At 38.2% G+C, this 13,629-nt stretch overlaps 1 protein-coding gene across 4 annotated transcripts in view; it reads right to left on the bottom strand.

Annotated features, from left to right (window-relative positions):
- nAChRalpha4 (nicotinic acetylcholine receptor alpha4) overlaps nt 1-13,629 on the bottom strand; it is a 747,771-nt gene that overhangs the window by 382,972 nt on the left and 351,170 nt on the right. For all 4 annotated transcript variants that reach the window (XM_083136915.1, XM_083136916.1, XM_083136918.1 and 1 more), the window contains exon 3: nt 2,183-2,292. In XM_083136915.1, the coding sequence (XP_082993041.1) occupies nt 2,183-2,292 (110 nt within the window). The remainder of the gene's footprint in view (nt 1-2,182; nt 2,293-13,629) is intronic.

Here is a 13,629-nt window from a genome sequence, read left to right as displayed (position 1 = left end):
GAAAACTAAAAAAACTTAAAAAAATTATCACTAATTACACTGGTCAACAATGATTTTATTAAATTAATAATTTTCACTGATTCTTATGTTTTTCGGTGTGCTGATTCTGAATATGAAGTCAGAATTTCTCTATCGGATTCCATTTTTTTTGTAACACGTTTATATTTTTTCTCCTTGTAGCCCATTTTTACCATTAAGTTCTATTACAGTACCAAAAGGACAAGTATTATGAGTTCCAAAACATAAATGAAAGTGACTTGTTTTGCTTGAAACGTTTCTGTGCAAGCCAATCACTAATGACAACAACTGATGGCATTGTTGACAACAATGATAAAATACTGGTTTATTACCATCAGGATAAACTGCAATGGTAACATTTCAGTTGAAATCCAGTTCTCTTACATTTGTGATATAAATAAATTTGTTGGCTCTAATTTGTGCATATTTTGTGTTATGTACAGTATATATATTTGAAAATTCATCATAGATGTGTTAGCCACCCAAACAATTTCTGTTATATTTGCGGTGAGTCAGTGGCAGGCCCAGAAGTAACAGTTGGGAGGGGCGAATTATCAGTCATGTGTCACACTCACCCAGAAGCTTTTGTAACCTATACTTGCACTGTTTCATATAAACAATTTATTGTACTTTTAAAAGGAAACAAGCTGTCTTTCATGTTCTAGAGATTAGAGTATTGTTTCACAAAAATGTGTGTCTAGGGCTGGAATATACCTTTTTTTGTGTGTGAAAAGAAATAAGTGTAAGTAAAAATTAGATTAGATCTATACTGATTTATAGAACTTGCGTATTTTTCTGGAGCATAAATATTTATTTCTTGAGGATAGAGCTATTTTCTCAAGGGATCTGGGCTTCGATCCCATTTTGGGGCACATTGCACCATTATTAGGATCCAAATTTAAACTGTATGTCCAGTTGCGATTGGCTTATCTGAGGATAAAGATCATTTAAATCAAATATTCTCGACATTGAATCTATGATAGAAGAATGTTTGGTACTTCAAAAACATAAGGAATAAATATATCCAATAACTCTCCCCGAGGATCTGCGCCTGTTGTGAGTCAACTTCAAAATCTTAAAAAAGAAACACAATTCCAGTTATTAGGAAATCATATGAACTATATTTTGGCTGCGAAATAGATGACCAGGATAAATCTTGGGCCCCTCATATCTGCTGTGCTGCATGTGAGACACTGTTATGTGTGTCTGAAAGAGATTGTCACTTGCCTTTCGGAGTGCCCACGGTTTGGAAAAAAAAACAACACTTTTTCCATGTTTGAATGAAGCTGAGGTGGCAGCAAGGGGACCATTCCAAGAAAGTGTAAAGAATTTCCTTGGAAATCAGAAGGCAGATAATTACAAATAACTTGTTAGTGAGCTTCGTTATAACTACAGAAACTGGGATGCAATATGTTCTTAAAAATCCATTTGTTGGTCGAACTTTTGGGGCTATCCCCCTCCAACAACAGCAATATAAGTGACGAACCTTAAGAATGCTTCCATCAGGAAATATACACCATGGAAAGCCTTTACTAAGGTAAATGGAGCCCACGAATGTTAGAAGACTACTCCTGGACTCTCAAGACAGATATTCCTCAAGTTTAATACGTTGAACACAGCCAAAAATCCTTTAGAAGTACATTTTAGGCCAGTATACAGAATATGTGACACATATTAGTTTCAATAAAGCAAGGTTATATCGTTACAAAAAAATGTGTATTACAAAAATCTGAGCCCGATAGAGAAAAACAATAAACAGATTTGAAATCAGGGGAGAGAATCATATAAGGATCATCTTTTATTTTCCATTTAACACAGAAAATAGTAAAATTTGTTGTCCAGTGTTTTGTATACATTCGTATTATTATGAAACTTATATTTTAACAATTATCCTAGGATTGCAAATTAATATAGTTTCTTACGAATAAGATTCTTACATTACGACTTAGAAAGATGCAGTGAAGTTTCAAGACATGTGTTACAGAGATTAAAGTTAATGTAAAGCTCTTATTGGAAACGTTTCAACAATCGTTCAGTGGCTAAATTGAATGCTACTGACTAGGATCGCGTCACATTTAATAACAACTGATCCACAAGTAATCCTAACATAGTTATGTTAACGTGTTTACAGAAGGTATGAATAGATTAAAACTTACACACTTACTTGTTATATAACACGATATCAGGCCTCCATATGTGATCCGATGGCACGTGTAGCATTTGAACACCGCCATACTCTTTCGGCTCCCACTGGAGTTTATAGTCATACCATGACTAGAAAGACATGGAAGAATTGCCATTAGTGATAAATACCTCGGTTACTTAAGACTTAGTGAGGCACGCTATGGGACTTTGATTATATTAGTATGTTGAACATTTTCTATGAGAAATCAATTCGTTTTATTACTTGCAACAGTAAAATAGGAATGAATGGCAAGTTTTACATAATACTTAAAGAAATACAGAGAATTATAAAATATACCATCAAACCAAATAATGTACCTGGATAAAATTATATTTACATACGTAAAAGTTGATTTTAAATTAATAAATAGCTTATAAAATGATTACAAGAACACCAAAGACACTGGAATTACTTAAAGTGTTTGGAACGTAAAGCATAAATTACTTTCTATACACTAATATTATATTATATTTGTGAAAAGAGAAGGGACAAACATTGTATTTTGGAGGACACATCACAACCCTTCCCTTCGATGAATAGTTGGAGTTTGTTTTTAGAAATTTACATTTACATCACTGAGCTATGTTTTTCTTCTACAGATATATTTAAATGTTTATTTTGAACCATTCAGCTTGGTTCTTTGATTAGTTTTGCTTCTCCCGCACTAGGTTCCAAATCATCAACCCTTATCCCTGGATCTCCTTCATCATTATTTCTACTAAAAAACCTTTCATGTTTTTTTCAGCACTTTCAATCTTGAGTTTCTTTAATATCGCTGGTGCAGAATCTAGTTTCAACTGAACATATGTTGCATCGGTATGTTTACCCAATGCTTGTACTTATTGGAGTGATTTATTTCCATTGATGGTTAAATGGATAAATTTAGAAGAATAAAGGAATGTAATAGGAAAGCGTGACCTGCTCGTCGTGTACAGTTTGCTTGTGTGTGTGTTACTGAAACAACCCTCGTGAATTTCGATGGCAATTCTGTTTGACTTTAATATTAAGGATTGTTTAATGTACAGTCACGGGTAAATAAAATTGGACACCTAGATCCTAAATACTGGCTTCCCCGCAATGCGTTGTGTGTGTGTTGCCTAACCCCAAGGTGATGAGACAACTTCCACGGCAATTTTTCAATAGGATATACTGGTAGCATCTGAGGGTTAGGCAAAACACATGACGCATTACGGAGGAGCCAATATTTCAGGGTGCGTAGGTGTCTAACTGTGATTGTACATATACCTATGTAGTAAAAAGTAAAGTAAAGTGCTCCCCTTTGCATTTCACCAAGCCATGAAGGCATATAGGGTTATGGAGTTCGAGCCCCATACTTATATACATATATATATATATATAGTAGCTGATTGCCCGGCGTTGTCCGGGTATTTATTTATTCCAATCTTCAATTAGACAGAAAAATAATGAATTCAAACTATAGTGTGAAATGTAACTAATTTTATTTACATGTAAATGTCATCGTGAAAGTCACCAATTAGCTTAGCGACTCCGAAAACTATGGATTCGCCACTAATCTAGGTCATTTATGACATTTTATTTTTCACCTCCTCTCACCCCCCATCCCGATAGGTGATTAACTTGGAGTTGAATGGCATTGGGAGTGTCACTATTCATCTTAGAGACCCTGAAAACTATGGATTCCACGCTAATATCGGTCGTTATCGATTATTTGAACATGTCACTCCATCTCACCCCCACCCTAGGGGTGCCAGGGGTGTCTTACCCCCCACAGTATTTCTTTCCAGATTTTAAATCATATGTGTACCACGTTTGGTCATCGTGAATGTCACTAATTAGCTTAGCGACTCCGAAAACTATGGATTCGTCACTAATACAGGTCATTTTCGACATTTTATTTTTCACCCCCATCCCGGTAAATGATGAACTTGGAGTTGAACGATATTGGGAGTGTCACTATTGACCTTAGCGACTCCGAAATCTATGGATTCCACACTAATATCGATTATTTTTACATGTTACCCCATCCCACTCCCACTTCTAGGGGTGCCGGGGTGTCTTACCCCCCACCCCCTGTATTTCTTTCCAGGTTCCAAGTGATATGTGTACAAAGTTAGGTTGAAATTGCTCCAGGCGTTCGAGAGTTATGCCGGAACAAACATACACACACATACATCCATTTATATATATATATATATATATATATATATATATATATATATATATATATATATATATATATATATAGATGTAGTATTTAACTTATTTTGCTTTTCTTTTCAATGGCCCACAACGATGGTGATGAGTCGTAAATTGTTGAAACAGACGAAGGAAAGTATAGAACTAATCGTCCAAGCCTCGGTCTGGATTCGAACATAGGAGGCCTGGCAATCCACATTAACCAACTTCTGTGGCGCATTTCTAGAGTTCTCGGGTTCGAATCCTGGTCTAGGCATGGGCATTCTTTGTGAGTGTCTCTTCATGAATTTCACATCATCACTCATCCTCTTCTTCGCGATTATCCAAAAGTGGCATAAAAAGCGAAATAAAACATCAAAGCAATTCACAATAGAGTTTAGTTACATATAGTGCTTTGACGTGGTTGGATTTTAGATTCACATTTCAGGCAAATCTGAAGTAACTCTTCCCTACGGAAAGATATTTCAAGAACAAAACAAAGCTTCTTATTTCAAAGAAACATGTGGAAGATCGATTTGTGTTGAGCACGCATGGTCAGAAGGAAAGAATGTCCATTCCTCTTTGAAGCTTCCACTTCATTGTACCGGCGCATAGTGGTTCGTATCTACTTTAAAGTGTAGTCCCGATTAGCCAATCTGTTCATAAAGTGGACTTAAAAACCCAATGTATCATTGTACTGATTCACACCCTGATTACCCTAATATCTGAAGAGCCTTAGATTACGTTAAATTGTCGACTCAAATTTTCCGAGTTCGAGTCCAAACTTAGCATTCGTGTTTTTTTGTTAAATATATATCTCTCTTCATCAGTTTAATGTAATCATTATTCATCCTCACTTTTATGCCGCATGTTAATATTTTAAAAAACTTTGTTATTTTTCTCGCTACACGATCGTCAACATAGATATTGTTAATGCATTGCATTATTATGCTTGTTGGTGTTATTATTATTTTTTCTCCTCCCACAGAAGACCCAAATGGTAGGACGTCTGATTTCCACGCTGCGGATTCGGGTACGTCTCGCAGAGTAGGTGAAGTTAGTTCGGGAATTTTTCTAACATTGTTTCCGCATGAACTGGGCATAGTGATGAAGTCGTCGCCTTGCAATCAAAGAGTCCCGTGTTCGATACCCGGTGGAGGCACAGAATTGTTCGGATTCAAATTAAAACTGAGGGTCCAGTCCCAAGTAGCCTATCTGTACATAAAGTGAACTTAAATAATAAACATAAAACTATACTAAATAGGAACCTGAGGATAAAGACGGCGGGAGCGTGGTACTGATCATATCTCCACAAATGGTGCATAATAATTTATGACTGTAAGCTTCCCTACATCTACATTAACCCTATGCTTTCACAGCATGTTGCAATGTGTAGGGTTTCGTTTTCGTGGTTGGTATCCCTGCTTTCAAGGTGACATGGAACGCTCGCTCGAATTCCTATGCCAGTTGTTGCGCCATGGCAGATGTGAGCGGATTGTTACAACCTGTCCCGCTTCTCGCGCTTGCTGATCGCTGGCTTCTCTAGCAGAAACCATCCGGCATTGCCGCTGCAGAACGCGTGAACTCCGTGCTGGGAAGCCGAAGCCAGGCTGTGAATAAAATACGCGGAAATGCACACATATACACAATTCCCCTTCCTGAATGTTCCAGCTAAGATGACACTAAACACAAAAAGGACACAAGCAAATATCACCAGAATAAATTACATCCTGGATGTACTAAAACACACACTAATCAGCACCACGCTTACAAAACAAGCTTCTTCAACAAGACACAAACAAAACACGTGAGTTAGACCGCAATGTGGCAACAGCGCCTACGTAAGCGCCTATCTTCTGCCTTCCATTCGATGCTCACTGCCCAGCAGACGACTTTTCCTCGTTTCTCATTGGCACAGAAATTGTCGCGCCATCGCTTGCAGGTTCTAACAAACGCGGTATATTTACAGTGCTGAGGAACGGCTAGTGACGACAATGCACGGGACAAACGATGTACCGTAACGTAATGTAAAGTCTCCCATTATGTTATAATGTACCTAAAAAGATGCATGTTTTAGAATAAATAAATATGTCACATTCATCTACTATGTAATATAAGAGGTTCAGAGCCCAAGTAACATAACTCCATGCAAGGGCGGCGCCAGAAATTTTTCACCGGGTGGGCAGGTATAAATGTAAGGCCATATCTATGTATGACATATATGTATGTATATATGCATATATATCCCTTCCTCTCTTACACTCCCGATTTCCCTACACTTCTTTTCCCTTTACTTTTCAAATTTTCTTTTTTACTCTTTATTGCCTTCTTATCTCTTTCTCCCTTTCATTTTCTCTCGTTCCATTCTTTAGATGTTTCTCTTAACTGGCACACACACTGTGTCCTCTTTCTTTTCTAATCTATTCTCGCATCTCGTTCCACTTCTTTGTCTGCGATGGACTCAATTATTTCAAGGAAGTGTTTGTGTGTGCGCAGCCATACGTTCTAATCACATTCTTTAATTCATGTCAATGTAGTGAAATAAATGTGAATCGGTTGCATCACGTTTTGTCCTTCAAGTGCAAAAAATACAAGGTAAAAAGGTAAAGTGCTCCCCTGTGCATAGCACCACGCCATGAAGGCGTATAGAGGGTGTGGGGGTAACGCCCCACACTTTCTTGATCCGGTCGTGAGTGGGGGTGATGTGATCAGCATCACGGCCCTGACCGCCTTTACCCCCAAGGGTTTTCCCCAGGTACCCATGTTATTCGACGCTGGGTAGGCGCCGTGGCCGCTTCCATCGTTAGAAAAGTTCCCGGATTTGAACCGGCCGGGGATCGAACCCGGGACCTTTAGCATGGTAGTCAGACGCGTTACCGACTGAGCCACCTCGAGGCACATACTCAATTTTATATATCCGGCGACAGTGATAGAAAGTGTGATGGTAGACAATAGTGAAGAATTAAATTACTTTCTCGTAATTTAAATGCATGTTCCTGATCATTTTATTTTCATCATGTGAGTTTGTGACTGAAACTTGGGGGTTAAAGATAACTTCTCTTGGCTTTTAAGGTTATTGCAACTGACAAATGTATCTGAATGTATGTTTGCAATAACGGCGATCGGGTGCCAAAACTTGGGGGCGGGGACAGTTTACTTTTTTTGGTAGAAAAGTCTTAGCATTGAGAGGACATAGTGCGGTTGCAACAAGTGGGAAAATGTGGCGGAAAATGAATATTTTGATTAAAATTAATGTCTTATTGAGAATGTACACACACACGCGCGAAAAAAAAATTCTTCCTTCATTCTGCATCAAGTATCCCAAGGCTTATGAAAAGCTATTTTGACAAAACATCGCCAAAAAGTAATAATCTGTTACGAATTGAAGAGATTATTTGCTAAGTTGTTATTCATTTTTTGAAGTTAGTCTTCGTTACTCATGCGGGAGAAGTAACACACGTATGGTTAGATGGACAGAAGGACTTCATCGAAATTGATCACCATACCCGGTAATTCATCTCATTTTCACAGATGACTTGGGTTGTATGGCGCGACTTTTTCGAAAGCGCTTAAATGTTAACCTCTATCCTGCCCAGTATACCCTGGAAACTTTACTCTTGCAGGTGAACGAATATCTGGCGCCTGGAACCACAGTCCAAATAATGATTTGTGTATTTTCAGTGTCTGCGTGTATTAGTTTTCGCCCTTCGTCACTTTCACCTAATCACCATCGAACCTCATCGTCGCCATTAGCCAACTTAGCAGAAAAGTGACTTCACAAAGAACAAATCAGTCGAATCAGCAACAAGTTACTCTTCCAAAAGTGGAGTTTCATTAGTTCATACTTCTTCGTAAGTTGAGGTGGTAGTTTCAATTTCACAGTGCTTCATTCTTGGATCAAGGCAGCTAACTCTGTGAACAATAACGTTGTTTTCCAAAAGTCTCAAATATTTGTCTCTGGCAATACACGCTGTGAAATGAACGCATCTTCTGTGGCGATAAAATGACACGTTTCCTGCGAGTTCTTTCTGTATATTTTTTTCTCCAATGGCATAACGTTGTCGCCTTCCCTTGTGGAAGCACAATGCATACTGGTTCGGACTCCACTTTAAACTGTAGGTTTAGTCCCGATTAGCCTATCTGAGCATAAAAGTGGATTTAAAAACAAACAAAATTTTCTTATGGATGCTTCGTGACACCTTTTTTCTTTACTTCATCTGCATCTACAGATTCTGTTGACCCTTTCCGCTGAACCTCTGATGCTTCTAAAGTTTAAACCATTCTCATCGTGATTGATTAGTTCTCTGACGCCCTCAAAACAAAGCTTTCCTACCAACCCCTTTATTCTTTTAATTCTACGTAAGTTAATTAAAAGATAAATCGCACGTAACTGATAGTCTACAGAGATCAATTCAATAATTCTGTAGCTTTTTCCAAACCCACATAACTGTTACATCAAAATTTATACACCTCGGTATTGTAGTGATTATTGTGATTACTTCTTATTAGTATTTATTAGTAGAACGAAAACAAAGTTGTTGTTTGTATACCACGTAGACATTGAAGATGACAAGTATGTAAAAATTGTAATGAAATAAAGAAAGAGACACTTCTGGAATTTCCATGTAGATCTAATTAAAAAGTCGAAATAATCTATTGTGTTGCTGGATGAAGCAACGCTAAGATGGTTTTTTTATTTGTTTATATAGAGATTATTTTAATCATGCGCAGGCCGGGATTTATATATGTGAGGGACTAAGACCGCACCCCAATCCCCTCCACAGTTTGAGTTATAACTTCTCGCTAAGCTACATGAGATGGTTAGTTATACATATTTCTACATATTTTCATCACATCCGTAGTACCTCCTTTATATTATTTTTGTAGTACTTTTCGAGGCAATTTTCCCCAGCGAAGGCCCAGAGCTGCAGCCCTCAAGGTCACCATAAATCCTGATCTCATCTTGACCATACCCTTCTAAGCCTACTAGCTGCTTCTAATCATAGAAGTATACAATTGATGACAGTTTATTTTGTTTCAAGTTCTCTAGTAATTCGTTTTGCTTTCTAATGACAAAGTTAAGACAGCTTTTTATGGGATGATGATATGTGAACATTTCTAGTATAGATAATATTCATGCGTAAAATATACATTAGTAAATTTGATTGGGTGGGCAATTGGGTGGGTACAGGATATTTTGTATGGGCGTTTGCCCACCCGTGCCCACCCCTGTCGCCGTCTCTGACTCCATGCAAGACAGTTTTGAGAATAAGGCGCATTTAAATAACTTAGTACTATGTTGAGCTGTTTGTGCCTCTACAAGCATGAATTTGCAACTTATGAGATACTCGCTGAAGTGGTGATACTTCGCAGTTGTAAGTTATACATGTAAGTCAATTTCCACGAAAAGTGGAGTAACGCCAATTGTGCTCTGAACCCATCAATAATCTAAGGGTACGAGAACTTATCCGACACCCTGTACATAAAAAATAAGCTATGTTTATCTATCAGCTAAATCAAGCAGAAACATTAATTCAGTTCCTCATATTTTGAGGGACATTAAAAAATCAGAGCCGGGAATTAATCCTGGTACTCAAACAGATTATTCAAAGGAAACCGTCAACCGACGAGCAAGTCTTCTGACATGTCCCCGCCTGCTGACGAGCCGCCTCGGGCCGTTCCTAGGTTTACAAGGAAAGGCTTTTTGGGTGTCATGCCTCGGCTGGAGGAACATCATAACCGTTCGGAAGCTGATCTCATAGAGCTGTCATCGGGAATATCGCCTTCGTGAAAGTGCTTATGAGCCAGCAGGTGCTGGTGGCCAAGCTCTATGGGTGCAGCTACAAATAAGGATTGCAGGCCTGTACCCAAAGGGGTCAATGGGGCCATGACACCCTGTCGAACTATGAAATATACAGTGTCTCAAATTAACATTAATATACAGTATACACTGTTTGAAACATAATATTTCAGCAATTAAAGCATATACAGAAGTAGATATGCAATGTTTGTGGTGTTGTGACCTCCCGCCCTTAAATGGGGAATTTGTTGAACAAGTTGCTACTGGAAAATGTAGGTTTTTTCGTCAAATTCAGAATACGCCCTCCGCATTATGCAGCTGTAGTGCGGAAGGCGTATGTAGGTACGCTTTATGTTTGTTTCAACTATATTCGATTTACTGTGGCTTATATAGTCACACAGACGTTTTGTGAGATAGTTCTAGTAGAAACAAAAAAATAGTAGCGAGATAGGAAAAAGACCAAAATGAAGAAGATGAAAAGAAAAAAGAAGAAGGGAAAAATTAGTTTCGTCTTCTTCATCTTCGTCTTTTTCCTCTCTTGCACTTAAGGGGTTAAGGCTGTAATTGTTCAAAATGGTCACCTTCCGACACAGTGTATAGTCGAGAACGACGTAGAACAGAGCGACGTACCAACTGTCTTGTTGCCAATGGTCTGGCATTACAGGTATGTTCAATCAGCTCCCTCACGTCCTCCAGTGATTTGTACTAAATAGCTGTTACACTTGAGACTTCATTGGGTTTCTTACTCTTGTGCAAAATTAAACTATCGAACATCGTTGAACCTCAATCATGTTCTCAGCTTTCCAGTAACACTTCAGTACCCACTTACGTTGATCAAACCATAACCGCATCTCCGACATGTTTGTTTATAATGCCTGCAACAAACGAAAACATTGCTAAGTTTTCACTCCCTTCTGAATTATTTACTAAAAAGATTGCATATCTATCTGCTTTACTTACTGAGATATTCAGTTTCAAAAAGTGTATACATAAATTTGAGACACTCTGTATTATAGTCGACCTACAAAACCCACAAAAATAGCATTGACATTTTTCCACATTTTGCAAGAATTTCAATTCGTCATTGCATAAATGAGTTGGTTATTTCCGGAGACAGGTAGGCTCTAGAAGTCTGCAGTCTGCAACACTTGGTAATTTTAATTTTATAACGAACGATGCAAGGCTACCAGACCTCCCGATTTAGTGGGGAGAGAATATTCTTTTTAATTTCCGTCCCAACGTTTTTCCAAGAATTTCAGTCGGAATGCCGAAATGTTCCGTTCTTTTGATAACTCACATTCAGAAATGTTCTTCATTACAACAATCATTTCTAATACATATCGTTTAGAATAGACATAGAATTATCATAGCTGCTGAATGGTGGTGGTGAAAAAAAAATTACAACATTGTTAATTTGCAAAATATATTAGTACTTGAATACTTCTGAGAGTTAAGTGCAAATAATAAGTATCAAGCTGTACGGTGTGTGACAGCATTTGTCTGTAAGTCATCGTATTCTTGATTGTCAAGTCACGGATGGGTGAGTTGATTAGCCAACAGTGGCAGAAAAGCGACGCTAAATAACAGAAGTTAATAAATCACAACGTTTAGGGACACAACTTAGAAAATTTGTGTTAAAATTAGTTTAAAATTGGTAAAACCTTTGTACCCCAATTTTTTCTTCCAATTATTGTAGACGTTTTTGAGAAAAAATATATTTGTCATAGATAGATAGACAAGAATCGTAACATACCCTTCGGTATGTGGGATCGAACTGGGTTGATGTAGCTCACTGATCATTCATCCTTGATTATGGATCAACTCCCTATTCATGGTAAGCTTAATGGTAAAGTGCGAGAGGTACTAACTACACACATATGAATGGCAAAACGGGGTGTAAGGGGTACCTTCCACGTAGGCGCCCAAAAGTCAACCTCACTTCCACGTAGTGCACCCTGGACTAAAGACTAACGAGGCTCTGGCGACTGGCACTATGGCCAGTATAATTTTGTGTGTGTTGTCCTGTTTCTTGTCCTTGTGTGTGCTGAGTGCCTGTTTACAGCCTCAGCTTTTAACATAAGTCAGAACATTTTAAGCTCTTTAGTTATGCAACGCAAGAGTTATTATTTGTAATGATAAGGGGCTGGTCCCCGTATAATGTGACGGGAGCAAAATAGCCTAAGTGCTGACGCTCCCAAAATTTTAAATTCAAATTCAAATTCAAAAATGAATGGCAAAACACAACACTTGAGTTTTAAACCCCTAAAGACTGAATCAGCATGACTAAAGGAAAACGGTATACCTATCTCTGTATAGCAGCTGAAGTTCTGCGAAGTATGGTTATGGTCGTGACTATACAAAGAGTCTGACTCGCGACTCGCATCAACACGTTCTTCCTACAATCGTACTTCTCCCTCTCTCAATGTGATACTCGCAACTCTCCTCTCAATGTTTGTTCTAAAACTGACCAATGACTTCTCTGCCCCAGACATTTATTCCGATCGAATTTACTGACAATGCCGAATCAGTTACCTGTAGTCTCTTCCTAAATTGCAATTGTTTACACCTGTTTACAACGATGGCGATCAAGGAAGCTCGGCAATGTCTGACAAGGAATTCCTCAGATGTTTCTAGATATTTCCTGTCTGGAAAAGTGATAGCTAAATGTTTGAGATTTGTAGTTCTTTGTACTTAAATATTTCCAATGATTTTATAGATTGTTACGAAATGATCTCAACTACATTAGATGGAGCATCACATAAATCCTCCTTCCGGTTGTTTCTATCATGCAGCATCCTCTTTAAATTTAGAAATCACCTTCCTTCAATCACACAGGATTTAAAAACCTTACAGCCTTTTTCCTTATTCCTTTGAACTCTCCTTCTGCAATCAAATACCAACTTAACTCTCGACTTACCCAGTAATTCTTTCCAGATGTAATGGGGTGGTGGAATAAGAGAGAAAGGGCTTAAGCGGAAAGGGCACAACCGCGAAACGTAACATAGAATGAAACACGAAAGGAACAAGAGTGAGACGGAAGAAGCGCGAAGATAATAACCGCGAAGAAACAAGCGCGAAAGGATTAAACGCGAAACGGATTAACCGCGAACAGAAAAAGCCCGAAAGGTTAAAACACAAAATGGACTAAGCGCGAAAGGAATTATAGCGAAACGTACTGAAAAAGGGCGAAGAAATAAGAGTGAATTTATTAAGCACAAAACAGATTGAACGCCAACAGAATAACCTCGAAGTTTCACTTTCGCGCTCAACGCCTTTCTCGGTTGTTCTGGCAACCGGATGTAATCGCTTTCATTTAACTCATTCCCCCAATAGATTTTTTCCTTAAAGACCAGTAAATATCAACAAGACGCAGACACATCAGGCCTTTCCCCCTACCTTCCTCAACAGTGACCTATCAAAAGCTGGTTATTTTGAGTTCTGGTTCATTGTTTATGTAACTGGGATTCCA

The sequence above is a fragment of the Lepisma saccharinum genome, chromosome 15 (genome assembly GCF_977018435.1).
Source record: "Lepisma saccharinum chromosome 15, izLepSacc3.1, whole genome shotgun sequence".
Lineage (NCBI taxonomy): Eukaryota > Metazoa > Arthropoda > Insecta > Zygentoma > Lepismatidae > Lepisma > Lepisma saccharinum.
The sequence above is the reverse complement of the archived record's forward strand: the minus strand, read 5'-3'. Positions and strand labels throughout refer to the sequence as shown.